Below are 18,093 nucleotides of genomic sequence, written 5' to 3'. Positions count from 1 at the left end.
GATTTTTTTTATATAGGGTATACATGTGTGTTTCATTTACTCTTTGGGTTTCCTTAGTTACAATTTTTACTTTTTAGGGTATAGTTTCCTTTAATACATTTGTTGTCCTGTTTTGCATTCTTTCGAATCTCGGTATTCCTAGAATTACACTTCGGTTTTCAAGACTATCTCTTTGAACTGCCTCCTCTTTTAGTTTACTTTAATCCATGTATGTTGTAAGTAAAATGACTTCTAATAGTACTCAAACTCTTCATTTAGTCTCATCAGGAGACTGTTGGATATGGCCTTGGCCCCCAACATTCTATAAGGTCCAAATAGAATACTCTTAAGATTTTAGGGCCTGAAGTCATGGATATGACTCATCTGGCCGCAGAAGCAAAATCGTCATTTGCAGAAAAGACAGAAAAGGCTCTACGTCAATGGCACACTATAAATACAAGATGTCATTGTTAGAGCTCTGCATTCGAAATCTTGGCAATCAGAGAGAAAATAGTAATTATTATCGTATTAACTGTGATCTATCTATGCTTAGATCTTTGATTGTATTTTCCGTAAACTCTTACCTTCAATTCTACGTATTTTCCAGCGATGAAGGCGTTGACATCTCCGGAGAACCAGAAGCATGTCTCCCATGGATCGCGTCAAATTTCCTAGGCCAACGGTATGGGGGCGCACCTTTGCTACGAAGAACCAATCTTAAGGCGCCGATAGAACCTAAGAAGACGCAGTCGAAGGCCCACCACCGAAGGCACAGTTCCAGGAGATCGTGCAGTTGTAGGCGCCACATTCAGCAATCGCGGAGCCGTAGGCGCTCCGTCCTCCAATGGCGTAGCCGTAGGCGCTACGCCCCTAATCGCGGAACCATAGGCGCTCCGTCCTCCAATGAGCTAGCAGGAAGCGGAGTGAGTAATCCGAGACTCCGACTCGCAAACACGTAATTCCTACAGCATCCACAGGGTAATCCGGTCACGCGTACCGCACCTAAATTAGTACGACAAGTCCGTCTTGTCTACTCAAGACGTTTCGGGGAAAAATATATCCAGCATAAGCCACGAGACGTCCTGCACTGCAAAACATGCAATGTAAACAAGAAAAACGTCGCATCTCTATTTTGAGGGTAATTTCGCAATAATCTAACTTTGTGCGACAAAAATCAGCAATAATCAACCTTTGCGCTAAAATCATCAATAAAAGTAAGAATGACCAAGCTCATAAAGCAATCAAGTTCGCAATAACAAAAAAACAAAAAAAAGGAATAAACGATAATAAGAAGACGTATCACTCTTGAGTAGTTTCGTCAGCGCCTCCGATAACAAACTCCGGGAAGTGCTCGAGATCATCTTCACGACATGACTTCACGTCTAGGTGCAATCAAAAAACAATCTAGCTGTTTCGTATGCACGCACGCCTAGCCATGTCAAGCTAAGTCATCTCGCAATTTCGTATGTGTGCCTCGATGCCATGACGTTCCCGTATGCTCCTCGTTGTATCACCTCGCCACCTTTCCACCAAAATCTCAATTTCGCCAGGACCTCGAGCAAGCCACGATCTCAACCTCGCCAGGTCATGAACACGCCGATTGGACAAGCATTAGAGTGGACACATCGTCACGTGAGCTATGACTCTTTCGCTTCAATTATAACACCATCATGCCATGCGTCCATCAACACATACGCGAGCTAGTTACCTCGTCATTAACCACCACGCGGAAAAATCACCTCTACTTCGACACACCCCGGAAAGATAATGGCGCCACCATCAGTCCCGATGTCGTCACTTTATCCCATGCGTTTCTACAACAACACGCGTGCTACATAACTCAATACAAACACCATTACGCAGACTCGTTGCCATCGCACCTCAACCTACGGATCAGCACGCTAGAACAAGTCTTCGATACGGATTCAAACGAACCTCGCAATCTCGTCTGCACCTCGCCAAGGTTTCATCGACGCGGCACAGGCGGTACGAACAAGACATCTCGCAAACAGCAAACTGCGTATGGCGTCCTGTGTACTGCGCCCCGCATACTGTCTCGCGCACTGCGTTACCTTCTCGCGTACTGCGTACTGCGAACTGCCTCATCTCGCCATACCGTCACACCATCATTGCATGTTTTTAAACACGATATACCCCAAGACCATCCCGCGGGACTCTCGATAGTATCTCGCGAGCACGCACATGTCAACACACACTTCAGCACGCCTCCATATCAAGACATGCGCGCCACTAGAGTCTCGATCTCGCCACCAACATCTTGATCTCGCCACCTCGTCTCCGAGAATCTCGACCTCGCCACCTAGAATCTTGATCTCGCCACCTCGCTGCCTTGCCGAGTATCAAGCCATCTCGCCAAGTACCATCTCGCCATCTCGCTAATATGAACACGCCAATAAGCCGAGCCAAGCAACATACCCGCGGGACACATCAACCCGCTCGATCTCGCATACATGACCTCACTCCACACTGACGGTCGGACCACGATCAAGACATCTCATCGCGACAGTAAATGACAGCGTTATGGCATCTCAAAAAACGTGTGCAACGCACTATTCATCCTGGAGCTCTCTGGATATCTCGAAAAACGTGTGCAACACACTATTCATCCCAGAACCTTCTGGAAGGTCTTCAAGCTCCTAAAATCTTTGGTTCCTTTTGAAAGACGGACCTAAGAGACGCAAAATTGTACCCGACGAGCTCAAGCAAGCCATCGCTCATCGGACTAGGGGGGACCATTGTTGGATATGGGCTTCGCCCCCAACATTCTATGAGGCCCAAATAGAATACTCTCAAGATTTTAGGGCCTGAAGTCATGGATATGGCCCATATGGCCGCAGAGGCAATATCGTCATTTGCAGAAGAGACAGAGGGGGCCCTAGGTCAATGGCACACTATAAATACAAGATGTCATTTTTAGAGCTCTGCATCCGAAATCTTGGCAATCAGAGAGAAAATAATAATAATTATCGTATTAACTGCACTTAGATCTTTGATTGTATTTTCCGTAAACTCTTACCTTCAATTCTACGTTAATAAAAGGATCAGCTCCGATTTATCCCCATTAATATTCGTTTTATTTATATTGTCGAATTCATACATCAACACAGACAATTGTTCTAAAGAGAGATTACTCAATGATTTGTAGAATATATGACAGAAGTTCTGCAAAAACTTTCACAAAGCACCATCCCCATTAATAGCTTCTCTACACTGTTAAAAACCAGAAAACATTAAATCAGTTCAACTAAAGCTCTCCAAAACAAGTTAATTCTCTAAAGCTTCCAAGAAATTCAAGCCCCAGAAATCACCACCATTTTTAACAAGGTTAGTTTAGGCATGACTATGGTTACAGTTATCACGGTTACGGTATATCAACCACCGGTTATGGTTAAAAATTTTGTTTAACCTTAACTATAATTGTTTAATAAACGGTTAAATAGTTACGGTTAAATACGGTTCCGGTTGAAGCGGTTACAATTATTTGATAAAATGATACAGTTAATATTATTTGATGATATAATATAATTGATATTATTTATTTATAATTAATATGTTTTTTTAGTGTACTCATATTTCTATATATCATATAATTCATATTAAATAAATAATTATTAGTATATTTTATTACATTTTTAAAACGGTTACGGTTAACAAACTACGGTTTAACTATGCAGTTAACCAACGGTTTTGATACAGTTACAGTTAATTAATGGTTATAGTTAATATAATTTAACCACATATTTACGGTTAACGATTACGGTTTAAAAAATTAATGGTTATAGTTAATATAATTTAACCACCGAGATATATGTATTTTAAAAAATTTATGTGTAAAATTCTTAAATATCATTTAAATTGAATTAGAGGGAGTAGAATATGGTAAAGAGGTAATTACAGAAATGAGATAGATTATCTATATATATAGCACAAATGGCAAATTTTAACTTCAGCAAAATGTTGTTTTTATACTTCAACAAAAATTGTGAGCTCTTTACTAGATAATTTATGTACTTATAAAAAAAAAATATGATCCAAGTTTAAAAGAAAATAATATATATAGAGAAAATTATGCATTTCAACTTCAACAAAATGCATCGTATATTTAAATTCATGTTCCTCTCTTGTGTAGTTTTTCAGGAAATACCTCATCTCAAGAGACTTTGATTCGATACGTACACCCAAGCTGTTTGCTGGAAAGAGTAACAGATGAGCTTCAGTTTTATGCCACGATTACATCGAAAAAAAAAACTATCTTTAGCCCAATCCACCCATGTCCACAAGTAAATGACAATCGACTGGTTTCAATAAAATATTTGACATTGGTACTTATTTCCAAGCCAAAAGTCATCCACAAACTGTCATCTCACTGAGTTTGTGGCTCTTAATGTTGAGATGGAGCTTAAAAACCACTACAATGAAGTAAAATTTGAATTGTTGTGATAACAACGTTATTTCACACCTCCTCGTTTACCTATATTGCTGATAATATTTCTAACTTTTTGTTGTGTGCAAGGTTATGGATCTGGCAAACGGTCTATTCGTCGACATGTTCAAGCAAGTGAACAAGAGCTGTGCAAACCAACTTGAAGCTCTCGCTGAGTAATTCCCATTTGAACCTCTCAAGGTAATCTCGGTGGCACCAAAAGCGATTCTTAGTTGGCACTAAACTTGTACTAATAATTGATACTTAACTATGTAGTTCCTTCAAACTAGATTAAGGCTTTCCTTTGAGGAAGGAAATCAAATGTTTCAGGTGTGACTCTTATTTTCTTTTTATTTTCGTTTTTGCTTATTTGAATGGATTAACGATTGATAGCCTTTATTTGAGTAGAATATAGTGAGAAGGTTGAAGAACATTCCGCAAGTTCAACAACTGAACATGAGAAAAACAAAATTGCCAAACTAGTTTGAGAATAGTATGTTTTCTTTTTACGATTCATTTGTTTTGATTATCATAATTCATTCCTGCTTGTTGATGTAAACTTTGAAAAGCGGGTTCGTAACTGAGAACTTACAATTTAAGGATATCTAAGATAAGGTCATAGTTCTAGGTGGTTTTGGTACGATACAATATTTCTAAGAGGAAATACATCGTTGATCCAATTTATTTTCTATTATTCATATAACAAAATATAGTTAAAAATTTTAATAATTAGAAAGAAAAAATATTTATTTGGTTTTCTTTAGAAATACTAGGTTAACTCTTTAAAACACTTTGAATTTTAATTTTTTTATATTCAAAACTTGTAAAAATCTAGCATTAATAAATCATATATAGAAAAGTAAGGTTTCGCTCTCTCCTTATTGGTCAACTTGGTATTTATTTTTTAAAAATTAAAAATTTATTTTTAATTAAACCTAACTCATTTAATCATATATATTAATGCATACTTTAAATTCACTCTTTACTACTAAATGGTAACTACAAGGGTGACAAATTATAACTAAACCTAGCAATATAACTAATTAAGTTAAGGGGAATAAAAAAATAATAATAATCTTTGGGAATTGTATTTTAAAGTTGAGATTGCACTTCATATGATTTTATAGAAAATATGTATAATTTTTTTTACTTTCAATATATTTTAGTTTTTAATTATAAAATACTTTAGGTTATGTGTTTATTTTATATGAACAACTTTAATTAATTATTTAAATTTCATAGTAAAAATTTTGTTTTTACCATTAATAATATTGTTTTTACCTCTAATGCTCAAAAAAACTAATAAAAGTTATTATCAAAGTTGAAAAAAAAACTAATAAATTCAAGAGATATGTATGTATGTTATATATTTTGATATTGGAATAAATAAAAGTGTAAAAAAAAATGTTAATGACATCTAAATTTATTTGTTATGTTTTTTATTTTATTATGATTATCAAATAAATTTAAAGTAATTTACATACTCTCTATTATATAACAACTAAAAGCTTGTCGACCTCGACTAGTGCTCTTTTTAATATGACAATCTTTAATTGAAGAAGGGTTAAGAAGACTATTATAGCATTATTACTATTTACCCGTCAATGATGATAGTATTAGAGCATTTGCAAGGTTGTAACGAAAGTATTTTAAAACAGATTTTATTCTTAATTTTGAATAAAAGTGAAATTAAAAACTTCTTAAGAAACTTTAACATTTCATAGGTCCATTGAAGATGGTTAAATTTGAAGTTCTTAAAAATATTTTTTTTTGTAATTGTAAATTATTATGATATTTTGTTAAAATTTATAAGACTTATATACTCTTAAAAACTTAAAAATATTGCATTCAATAAAAGTTTAAACAAACATGACATATTAAAAATAGATCACAGCAACGTTAGTTGATTCGATAATGCCATATCTTTCTTTCAGATTGCGAGATAAACTCCGTAATGTGTTTTTGCCTGCATCATGAAATAGGTATACTTAGACATGGTAATTTGAAGGCGATTAAGAAAAAGAGAGTGTATTATTCAGACTTTGCTGCAACTTCTCCACTTGTAGATGGAGCTTCTCCCGAACCTAGCAAGCTTCTCATTCTGAACCCCAATCCAACAATGTTGACTAATTGCTTTCTCCTGGTCAGCAGTGAAAAGCACACACGGGCATCAGACATCGTTTATAAGCAAATGAATATCAGATCAGAAGACTTCAAACTCAACAATGAATTAAACCTTTGTGATAAGTAAACCAACAACACAGTCCTGAAAATTTAAGATGAAGGAAGAAAATAGCTAAAGAAACAAAATCTTCATCTAACGAAAAATTCAATTTGTAAATATAGTGTTATTAGTGAAACCTGAAAGATAAGTATCCCTATTGTAACTTGACCATGAAGAGAACTTGTGCTGTTCCGTTCTACCAAAAACTATACTACCTGTTCAAAGAAGGAAAACAACGCCAAACTGTGCTACGGTTTCAACCTGCCATAGCACCGGAGGAAGAAATACAGAACATATGAATACCAGAATACTTTATCCATATGAATGTGTGGTTCCACGTCCTACTTTTATGTATAACAGTAGTGATGACTTAAACTCACACAACAAGAATAAATGATAATTGTAAAGCCACCTTTAACATGCTCAGCCAAGAAGCAAAAAGTTTATCCTAATTTCTGATTGCTTGTAATACAGTAGATGAATTGTATTCTAATTAACCTTATTGTAAAAGTTCAATAAGAAGATCAGGAAATGAATACATATGAAAACATCTCAGTCCATCTTTCAAATTTGACTAAGCAATTTCATTTCTAACTAAACCAGAATGAAAAGCCCTCTCTTACTTGTAGGTTTTGGGATCTGACAGGAGAAACAGAATGATGCAGTGTTGGCTAAGGCCAGCAAATCCCCAAAAGACAAGTGATCAAGACCACCCATGTCCTTGTTCGCAACAAATTTCCTGCATGCATCACTCCCATAAGCAAAAATCCCAATATGATTCAATAAAATTTCTCAACTATAGGACCAAAAGGCTCTTACCTTCCTTCAACCTGGTTAATAATAGCTGGCTCCTCCAGAGTATTAGAACAGATCGGAGAAATCAGAAACTGACACACCCAAGTTTCTAAACCTACCAAAAATATCTTAGTAAACAACGATTCTAACACATCTCATGGTGTTTGTAGCGTAGGTAATATGTAGCGTTGAATTATGGTAATGACAAAAATGATGATCTAGAGTCTTTGTATTTTTGTTCATGTTATTTAGGTTGGAATCTGGTTTATAAACATATTAAATTGATGATTTTTATTGATTACAACTGATATAATATTTATATTAAATTACAGTTGGTTTGGATTGTCTTCTGCTTGCGTGTTTATTTATTGTTCGAATTATAATTAAATATATTACTTATTTATTGTTCGAATTATAATTAAATATATTACATTTTTTTTTATAATTAACATTTTTTTTTTTTTTTAAATGGGTTGGATTGTTTGAAAAGAATTGTGGACGAATCTACCGCTAGTGCTCTTTTATATTCCAATCTTCAATTGAAGTGTTAATGATCACTACTAGTATTATTTACTTAGTAAATGATGATATTATAATTCTCTTCTCGACAAGTAAGGCGTGGCAAATGCGGACACTTCCATTAATGTGAAACCACAGACTGTTTTCTTGGTTGTGTTCTCATTTATTGTCTCACAACGTCAAAATGTCAAACTAGAATAGTCCAGTCTTCTCTCCGTCAACGCTCTCTTCTTTGTCCTTAAAACCAAAACCCATCTGAGATTACCTGAGAGAACTCTCCGGCGACCTAAAAATGGAAACTTCCCGTTATACCCTTCCTCTTCTCCTAGTCTCCCTCCCCTTCTTCCTCTCTCTCTCCGCCCAAATGACCGGAGACTTTAAATGCAGCGGCTCGACCTCCACGTGTATGTCTCTCGTTGGTTACTCAAGCAAGAACCCAACAACGTTGCGTAATATCCAAACCCTTTTCGCCGTAAAGAACCTCCGTTCGATCCTCGGAGCTAACAATCTCCCACTCGACACCACACCTGACCAGCGCGTGAACCCGGATCAAGTCGTGCGTATCCCAATCCATTGCTCTTGCTCCAACGGAACAGGTGTATCGAACAGAGACATCGAGTACACCATCAAGAAAGACGACACGCTTTACCTTGTCGCAACTGAGGTGTTCGGAAGTCTGGTTACGTACCAGAAGATCGCTGATATGAACAAAATTCCCGACCCAAGTAAAATTGATGTTGGTCAAAAGTTTTGGATCCCTTTGCCCTGTAGCTGCGATAAGTTGAAAGATGAAGATGTTGTTCACTACGCTCATGTGGTCAAAGAAGGGAGCTCCCTCGGTGAGATCGCTGCTCAGTTTGGAACGGACAACATGACGCTGGCTCAGCTCAATGGAATCTCCAGCGCCGTTCAGCTTCTTGCTAATTATCCACTCAACGTCCCTCTCAAAGGTTTAAAATTTTTTAAGATCTTTTGGATTTGAAAGTTTGTGACTTTAAGAGGTCTATTGATCATGTCTTAATGGGTTCGAATTTGGTGATAGTTTAGGTGAAAGAAACGATTTTTATTTGTGACAAGTCTTTGACTTTAGTAGATGATGATTGGGGTGAGAAAGAAAGTTATGAACTTTGAACTTTATTTTGCAGCTTGTAGCTCTTCTGTGAGGAACGACTCGTTGGATGCTCCTCTGCTTCTGTCTAACAACTCATACGCCTTCACTGCAAACACTTGCATCAAGTGTTCCTGTGATGCTTCAAAGAATTGGACGTAAGTGATGGATAATTCTGGAGCTGTGTTTGTCCCGTATGATAAAATAAAATTTGTGTGTTTTAGTTAGTTAGATTCTGATGGTTTTGGTTTTGTCTTTTGTTATCAGTTTAAGCTGTGAACCATCATCTCAGGTTAAGCCTTCGAATTCTACATGGGCAACTTGCCCACCTTCACGGTGCGAAGGAGCTGAGGGTTTGTTTCTAGGCAACACGACTACTACGTCGACTAGCAGCTCTTGCGGACCTCGTACTTGCGCCTATGCTGGTTACTCCAAACAAACCATCTTCACCGTACTTACCCCAACTTGTCCAGGTTTGTTTAATCCAAAATTTCTTTCAGATTTTGGTTATTGCATAGTGGCGATTAATGACTTAATAACATGGTTACTCTCTGATGAACAGATTCTGCAAGTCCTGGTAGTGGTAACTATGCGTCAACGTTCAGCCCAAGGTTCAATTTCGTGTTGGTGTTGATTCAGTGTGCGCTGCTTTGTCTCTATCTTCTCTAGTAATGTTTTGTTGTTATATTGATTATGAGTGTGAATCTAAGTACAGTTTGGACTGAAATAAAGACATTGTTTCACCTGAAGCATCACGTCCTTGTACCATTATGAAGTTGCAAACACTTCAGCTCTTGACACTTGTGTGGTTACCAACCAGAAAATAATAAAACATTGATATGAAGTTAACCGTATTTCATTATTCAAAAAGTACTGCTCTGAGGCAGTTTGCACATTGCGTTTTGCATAATATTACATGAACACAAAAAGAAAGGAAAAAAAAACGCAACTTTTTAACGAAAACCATGTTATTTTTTCCTTGAAATTTGAAATCCCAATTCGAGTTATCTCGAAAGAATGTGGAACAGTAAAAGTATTTTTCCAGTAAAGTGTCAATCATACCGACGTGTGATGATTACACAGGGGGAAAGTTGAAAATTGTCAAGTCAATCCAAATTGGCAATAACCGCGTTAACGACCTCTTGTGTAGTACTGTTTCCGCCTAGATCTTCAGTCCGGCATTTTCCTTCGGAGATAACACGCTTCACAGCGGTTTCAAGCCTGTCAGCAAAGGAAGGGAACTGAAGGTGTCTAAGCATCATTGCTGATGAGAGTAACAAAGCCACAGGGTTTGCATTCTTTTGCTCTTCCGTCGTGTCCTTCCCTACGTTTCCTGCTGATGCACCTTGCTCAAAGACTGCATACTCCGCCCCAACATTTCCTATAGAAGCACTTCAGAGCATAAGTAAGAGAATCTACTTCTCTATTGTGATTTTAGTGCAGGACTATTATTACCTCCAGGCATGACTCCAGTGCCTCCAGCAATACCAGCAGCAGTGTTTGCAACTAGATTACCATAAAGATTGGGCGTTACCTGCAAAGCAGATTCATGTAAATAAGCGAGGATTTGAGAAACAGATACAATCGTAAATTCTGAAACATTATACCATGACGTCGAATTGCTCTGGCCTTGCTACAAGTTGCATACAACAGTTATCAACAATGATTTCATTGTAGGCTATACTTGGATACTTCTTAGCAACCTCTTGACAAGATTCCAAGAACAAACCATCAGCCAGTTTCATGATGTTGGCCTTGTGCACTGCTGTAACTTTCTTCCTATTGTTCAAGTAAGCATACTCAAACGCATACTTTGCAATACGCTCCGAACAAAACTTTGTGATCACCTAGCATAACATCAGCATCAGAGACATCTTTAAATAAAGACAACTTCAAAAACCTGGTTCTATGCATCTAAAACTCAAATTCTAAACATTGATCAATCAAATTCACAATTGTAACCAACAAAAAAAGGTGAGAAAAATGTCAACCTTAAGGCTCTCAACAACACCAGGAACAACCTCATGTTCAAGCCCAGCATATTCACCTTCAGTGTTCTCTCTAATCACAACAATATCAACGTTCTCATGACGAGAAGCTAAACCAGGCAAATTGAAACAGTTGACCAAAGACGCAAAGAGATCAAGCTCCTTCCTCAAACTAACATTGAGAGAGCTCACACCACCACCTACAGGTGTTGGAGTCTTAAGCCCACCTTTTAAACAAACTTTGTTCTTCTTAATCGAATCTAATAACCCTTCAGGTAAGCTCTTCATATCTCCGTGTACTTCGAACGGTTCGAAGTAAACCGGAGCGTGCATCGCTTCCATCACTTGTTCAACCGCGTTTGTAACCAACGGACCAACTCCGTCTCCTGGGATTAAAGTCACCGGTCTTGGTTTCCCGTCGCCGGGTCTGGGCATGTAAGTCACGGATCGGGTTTGAATTCTAGAACCGGTGCTGATGCTACGAAGATTCTTCAGTAGAGAAAACGTTTGACGAGACATCTTCTTCTGCAAATTTTTTGATCGGAATCAGATTCTTCAGAACGAGAGACAACGAAGAAGAAGAGGAAGTAAAAGCGTTTACTTTTTAGTCTCTAACTTCTTTAATTTACATAATAGCCCTAATATTTTACCCGATATTACATTTTAGACCATACAAAATTTACGAGATCAATTTTGCAGTTATGTTTGTATTATTTACAAAATAGCCCTCTAACTATTAATCTTATACGTTTTGGTCTGTATTTAATTTAATAATTGCTTATAAGACCAATTTGGAAAATTTGAAATTTTTTTCAGTTCTGTAGTTCCATGGAACAGTCAGGTACACTTGTGAAAGCTTTGTTGAAGAACACGAACAATCCGAGATTAGCATGGAGTATTTTCAAGAGAGTGTTCTCTTCCCCTTCAGAAGAAAGCCATGTGATCTCTTTAGCAGCGGCTCCTACGATCGCTCGTATCCTCGTTCGAGCTCAAATGCACGACGAAATCGAAGATCTTCACAATCTTATACTCTCTTCGTCGTCAGTTCAAAACACGAAGCTTTCTTCATCTCTTCTCTCCGTTGTTTCGATCTTCGCGAAATCGGATTACATTGATAAGGCGTTTCCGCAGTTTCAATCAGTACGGTCGCGGTTTCCTGAGAACAAACCTGGGATTTATTTGTATAATGTGTTGTTTGAAAGTTGTATAAGGGAAAGACGTGTGGATTTCGTTTCGTGGTTGTATAAAGATATGGTTTTGTGTGGTGTTGCTCCACAGACTTATACGTTTAATTTGTTGATCCGTGCTTTGTGTGATTCATGTTGTGTGGATGCTGCTCGGGAGTTGTTCGACGAAATGCCTGAGAAAGGTTGTAAACCAAATGAGTTTACTTTTGGGATTTTGGTTCGTGGGTATTGTAAAGCTGGTTTGCCTGATAAAGGACTAGAGTTGTTGAATTCGATGGGGAGTTTTGGGGTTTTGCCTAATAAAGTTGTGTATAATACCATCGTTTCGAGCTTCTGTAGGGAAGGTAGGAACGATGATTCTGAGAAGCTGGTGGAGAAGATGCGAGAGGAAGGTTTGGTTCCTGATATTGTGACTTTCAACTCTAGGATATCAGCTCTATGTAAAGAAGGAAAGGTTTTGGATGCGTCTAGAATTTTCAGCGATATGGAGCTAGATGAGTATCTTGGTCTTCCTCGTCCCAATGGTATAACATATAACTTGATGCTGAAAGGATTCTGCAAGGTAGGGTTGCTGGAGGATGCCAAGACCCTCTTTGAGTCGATTAGAGAAAATGATGATCTCACTAGTTTGCAGAGTTCCAATATTTGGCTGCAGGGTTTGTGCAGACATGGGAAGTTTATAGAGGCTGAAACTGTCCTAAAGCAAATGATTGATAAGGGAATAGGGCCAAGTATTTTCTCTTACAATATCTTGATGGATGGATTGTGCAAATTGTGCATGCTATCCGATGCAAATACTGTAGTTGGTGTGATGAAAAGAAATGGTGTTTCCCCAGATGCTGTAACATATGGCTGCCTTCTTCATGGTTATTGCAGTGTTGGGAAAGTCGACGCAGCTAAAAGCTTGTTGCAGGAGATGATGAGGAATAATTGCTTACCAAATGCTTACACTTGCAATATTTTGCTCCATAGTCTTTGGAAGATGGGGAGAATATCTGAAGCAGAAGAGTTGCTGCGAAAGATGAATGAAAAAGGTTATGGACTAGATACTGTCACCTGCAACATTATCATTGATGGACTCTGTGACAGCGGGGAATTAGATAAAGCTGTTGAGATAGTTAAGGGATTGCGGGTGCATGGAAGTGCTGCTCTTGGTAACCTAGGCAACTCATATATTGGACTAGTGGATGATAGCTTGATCGAGAACAATTGTTTGCCTGACCTGATCACGTATTCAACTTTACTTAATGGTTTGTGCAAAGCAGGGAGGTTCGGTGAAGCCAAAAACTTGTTTGCTGAGATGATAGGAGAGAAACTGCAACCGGACTCTGTCGCATACAACATTTTCATCCATCATTTCTGCAAACAGGGGAAAATATCATCTGCATTTCGCGTTCTTAAAGACATGGAAGAAAGGTTGTCATAAGAGCCTGGAGACTTATAACTCTCTGATCCTGGGCTTAGGCATAAAATATATGATATTTGAAATTCATGGACTGATGGATGAGATGAAAGAAAAGGGCATTTCACCTAATATCTGCACCTACAATACTGCAATCAAGTATCTCTGTGAGGGAGGAAAAGTTGAAGATGCAACTAACCTTTTAGATGAAATGATGCAAAAGAACGTAGCCCCAAATGTATTTTCCTTCAAATATTTAATTGAAGCGTTCTGTAAGGTCCCTGATTTTGACATGGCCCACGAAGTCTTTGAGACTGCTGTAAGCATCTGTGGACAAAAGGAAGCCCTTTACAGTTTGATTTTTAATGAGTTGCTAGCTGCAGGGCAACTCTTAAAGGCTACAGAATTGCTTGAAACTGTTTTAGATAGAGGTTTTGAGTTGGGGACTTTTCTTTACAAAGATCTTATTGAGAGCTTATGTAAGAAGGATGAACTAGAAGTAGCTAGTGGAATTTTGCATAGGATGATAGACAAAGGATATGGGTTTGACCCTGCAGCATTGATGCCTGTGATAGATGGGTTAGGTAAGATGGGAAACAAGAAAGAAGCAGATAATTTTGCTGAGAAGATGATGGAAATGGCTTCAGTTAGTGAAGTAGCAAACAAAGTCGATCCAAATGCATGGGATTTACACCAGAAAAAGCATAATAGGCATGGTGGAAACAACTGGCAGAATATATTACACAGGTATGGATGACACTTTCTCCTTCTGGTTTGCCTTCTTTTATTGTTTCTCCTGTTATAGGCGCCATTTCATTAGGTATCCTAGGAAAATCGGTATTTTCATACCCCAGCTAAGGGGGTATGTTGAATTCATACACCAGCTATAACACTGAGTAAATCCATACACAAAGTTTAGTAAAATTCAAATTGGCTGCACCAACTCGACAAACGGTGTAAGAACATGCACAAGCCGTAACAGTGTTATCTGACTGTTAACAGCTGCTTACGTGGATGCCACGTAATAAACGACGTCGTATTAAGATACGAAAGAAAGAGCTTCTTTTGTCCAAAACGACGTCGTTTATTACGTCTTCTTCCTAAGCCATCTTCAAGCTTCAAATCAACTTTCAGCTTCTTAATGAACCACAACCAAGCATCATAGTTCTCTGTTTGCACAACTGCCCAAGCAACAGGATAGAACTGATTGTTAGCATCTCTTCCTACAGCTGCCAACAGTTGTCCTTTCACACCGTTTTTTAAGAAGCAACCATCTATGCCAATTATTGGCCGACAATATGCAAGCCAAGTCTTCCGAAGGGCTTCAAAGCAGACATAAAACCTATCAAACCTGACGATACCAGCATCATCAGTCAATGTCCCAACCTCCACTGTTGAACCCGGATTTGATCTACAAAACAGAAATCAAACCCATATTACCGACTAACTCCAAAATTATAAGAAAAGCAAAGTAAAAAAAAGCTTGACTTACTCTAAAAGATGTTCCATGTAATCATGTAGACGAGCAAATTGCTCATCATATTCCTCTCGAATCATCTTCAATGCTTTTGCTCTAGCTGTCTGACACTGATCATAAGTAGCAACTATGGTGTAACGCTCCTCAATCGCATTGCATCGCCTTAGCCTTGAATGTCGGATCATTCCTTATGTCATTCAAGAACAACTGAGCAAGGACTCCACTCTTGATCACTTTACTAAACCCGTCCTTTGTACATGCATGGACATCATTGCATGTCTTCACCATGTACTTGCCAATTTTATCTTCATAGGAGCAGTAGATCTTGAATTTGCAATTCCCTCCAATGGAACACCTTACTTCACTCTTCTCTGAACCCCATCTTGTAAACTTTATATTCTCTCCATTCTTAAGAGCATAGTCAACCACAACTTCTTTAAACTCACCTATACTATCAAAGACTTGCTCTAATTTTATTTCTCCACTACCTTTTTTGCACCTCATATATCTTCTTTCAACGAGTTAGGAGGAGTATCCTCATCATTATCATGCTCTTCTTCGTCAACAAAACCTGCTAAGTTCTCCTCCACTCGATCTTCCATGTCAACAAATACCCTACGAGCATCTCTATCATCACCATGAGAACCATCTCTATCACTATGAGCACCATCTCTATCATCGCCAACAGAACCATCTCTATCACTATGAGCACCATCTCTATCATCGCCAATAGAACCATCTCTATCACTATGAGCACCATCTCTATCATCACCATGAGAACCAGCTTCAAGAAGCTCATGCTGTTCTTTCTCTAGAAAGATTTCTATCGACTTAACCCAAACCGCAGTTGTACACATTTTCTGAAAATTCTCACCTTCATTTATTAACTTAAGCTCTGAAAAATCTTCAAATGGATACTTATACCAGATTTTCTGCCCATAAAGAGGATCGTCCAATGCCGCCATCAGATTAGTCACAACACTTTCTGGTTTGCTTTCAAGGGTTAGAGCCGATCTTCCAACATAAGTAATTTTTTTCCCATCAACAACTCCAAACTCTCCACCATTGTGGCATTGGAATATGACATCCTCATCGGAGCTGAAAATAAAAACTTAAAAGAATTAGAGGGTTATTCATTTCATTTACACATATTATCGAACACTTGGTGTTCATGATATTTTTGTAAGAGCTAAACTAGTTCCAAACTTAAGAACACACATCAAACTCATCTAAACTACACAATTACACGCAAAATCCATCGGATTTTCTAAATAAACACTCCTAAATATCTCAATTAAGAAAATCCCTAAATTATAAAAACCCTAAAAATTGAATTAAAATTACCTCATTTTCCGATGACAATACGGTTTACAACACTTTATACACTCTCCACGGTCGACAATCGTTGCTAATTGAATCAATTGACCAATTGATTTTGATTTATTGGTGAAAAGAAGAGAAGAAACATGAGTCGGGATTGAGAAACTTTCTCTCGACTCGTGAAAGAAGAAGTAGATGGCTTAGGAAGAAGACATAATTAACAACGTCGTTTTGGACAAAAGAAGCTCTTTCTTTCGTATCTCAATACGACGTCGTTTATTATGTGGCATCCACGTAAGCAGCTGTTAACGGTCAGATAACACCGTTACGGCTTGTGCATGTTCTTACACCGTTTGTCGAGTTGGTGCAGCCAATTTGAATTTTACTAAACTTTGTGTATGGATTTACTCAGTGTTATAGCTGGTGTATGAATTCAACATACCCCTTAGCTGGGGTATGAAAATACCGATTTTCCGGTATCCTAAGATACTTTTACTGGAACTTTCATAGTTTTTTGCTTTTTCCTTTGAAGTTCTGGTTCTTTTAAGGAAGAAAAAGTTTCCTAGATTTGGAGAAAACATTCGTGTATATTATTAGGCAGTAGACTCGTTGGTTTTCAGTGATTTCACATTCAGAGACTCGTTTCAAATGTCTTTTCGGAAACCTAATGAATTAATTTGTTCTCTATCAATTGCTATATTGCAGAGATGATGGTAGTGGCATTGCACTAAAATCTTTGTCAAGGGTTAAAAAAGGTTGGGGCCAAGGGGATATATCAAGCTTTCAGCCTCAGAGAGTTGACTACCTAGACTACTGGGAGGATGATGGTTAAAGGATATTGCATGACTCTGTTTTCTTTCTTATGGGAAAGTTCAGCTGGCGGTCAAGCACGTTTTTGAGGTGCAGCTCATTAAGGATGACAGGTAAAGGTATGAAACTAGGACTGGAAATAAACCAACAAAAAGGACGATGGAATAATAAAGAAAACTATTGCTGTAAGTCCAGGTCTCCTAGTAACAGCCTTCTGATGTAGAGACGTCTAATATTTTCAACGACAAATATATTTCTCTTTTAAATTAATAATCAGGAATGGGCTTACAGCATTAACTTTCATTCTGCTCCTTTAGACAGTAGTATGTAAGTTTGCAATCAAATTTGCATCGAGTGGCATACTCTTTTCATCATTGTCTCCATGCTCATCTCTAATATGTTAGCCTTATTATAGTAGCTTGTGATGTACAGTTTGAGATATCTCTAACGAAGCTAAATAAACCCTGTGGTAAAAGTATCACGGATAATGTTTATGAATCCATTCTCTTTTGGAGTCGGACATTCACTTTCTTTTTTCCTGTCTTTGCAGCTAAGCTGGTAGAAGCAGACTGGATGACATGGTTGGGCACAGATATGCTTATAAGAACGACGTTCCCAAGGGTTTTCAAAGAAAACATGACTTCTGGGTGTGTGCATTTGAAGTCAGCGAAACATATGATTCTGGCGAGCAAACATAAGCGGCAAGACCAAGGTGGTGGAGAAAATAGGGAAAAGTGCCGCCTGCTTTAATAATGAATTTGAAGCCTACTGTACTTTGAATTTTGGGTCGGAGGGACACATTCTACATTATTGGAGAAAAGAAAATGTAAGCTACTACTC

The 18,093-nt window shown here is 37.9% G+C and overlaps 3 protein-coding genes, 1 long non-coding RNA gene and 1 pseudogene across 7 annotated transcripts; 2 read left to right on the top strand and 3 right to left on the bottom strand.

The window, feature by feature from the left end:
- Positions 1 to 6,246: 6,246 nt before the first annotated feature.
- LOC104791420 (uncharacterized) lies at positions 6,247 to 7,615 on the bottom strand. Of its 2 annotated transcripts, XR_768911.3 has the most exons (5): positions 7,467 to 7,594; positions 7,271 to 7,386; positions 6,785 to 6,908; positions 6,465 to 6,563; positions 6,247 to 6,389 (listed from the first exon to the last, which is right to left on the bottom strand). It is a non-coding gene; the product is annotated as an uncharacterized LOC104791420 (long non-coding RNA). The 2 variants fall into 2 exon arrangements; XR_768912.3 differs by lacking the exon at positions 6,785 to 6,908 and having other exon boundaries at positions 7,467 to 7,615.
- A 379-nt stretch (positions 7,616 to 7,994) lies between these two features.
- On the top strand, positions 7,995 to 9,923 carry LOC104791398 (lysM domain-containing GPI-anchored protein 2). Its single transcript, XM_010517279.3, has 4 exons — positions 7,995 to 8,911; positions 9,107 to 9,227; positions 9,337 to 9,542; positions 9,632 to 9,923. The coding sequence occupies exons 1-4, from the start codon at positions 8,254 to 8,256 to the stop codon at positions 9,736 to 9,738; spliced, it is 1,092 nt and encodes a 363-aa protein (XP_010515581.2). The 5' UTR covers positions 7,995 to 8,253; the 3' UTR covers positions 9,739 to 9,923.
- LOC104791406 (isocitrate dehydrogenase [NAD] regulatory subunit 2, mitochondrial) lies at positions 9,910 to 11,684 on the bottom strand. Of its 2 annotated transcripts, none has more exons than XM_010517290.3 (4): positions 11,061 to 11,684; positions 10,677 to 10,916; positions 10,525 to 10,603; positions 9,910 to 10,450 (listed from the first exon to the last, which is right to left on the bottom strand). In XM_010517290.3, the coding sequence occupies exons 1-4, from the start codon at positions 11,574 to 11,576 to the stop codon at positions 10,176 to 10,178; spliced, it is 1,110 nt and encodes a 369-aa protein (XP_010515592.1). In that variant the 5' UTR covers positions 11,577 to 11,684; the 3' UTR covers positions 9,910 to 10,175. The 2 variants fall into 2 exon arrangements, with proteins under 2 accessions (XP_010515592.1, XP_010515600.1); XM_010517298.3 differs by having other exon boundaries at positions 10,677 to 10,904; positions 11,061 to 11,656.
- On the top strand, positions 11,316 to 17,430 carry LOC104791389 (pentatricopeptide repeat-containing protein At2g17140-like; annotated as a pseudogene). Its single transcript, XR_015561998.1, has 2 exons — positions 11,316 to 14,393; positions 17,149 to 17,430. The product of XR_015561998.1 is annotated as a pentatricopeptide repeat-containing protein At2g17140-like (transcript).
- LOC147949910 (uncharacterized) lies at positions 14,429 to 16,656 on the bottom strand. The gene is made up of 3 exons (XM_087458593.1): positions 16,468 to 16,656; positions 15,139 to 16,221; positions 14,429 to 15,057 (listed from the first exon to the last, which is right to left on the bottom strand). Exons 1-2 carry the CDS (start codon positions 16,470 to 16,472, stop codon positions 15,624 to 15,626), a joined length of 603 nt encoding a protein of 200 aa, XP_087314719.1. The 5' UTR covers positions 16,473 to 16,656; the 3' UTR covers positions 14,429 to 15,057; positions 15,139 to 15,623.
- Positions 17,431 to 18,093: the final 663 nt, after the last annotated feature.

Source organism: Camelina sativa, chromosome 1 (assembly GCF_030686135.1).
Source record: "Camelina sativa cultivar CO46 ecotype springtype chromosome 1, ASM3068613v1".
NCBI lineage: Eukaryota > Viridiplantae > Streptophyta > Magnoliopsida > Brassicales > Brassicaceae > Camelina > Camelina sativa.
The sequence above is the reverse complement of the archived record's forward strand: the minus strand, read 5'-3'. Positions and strand labels throughout refer to the sequence as shown.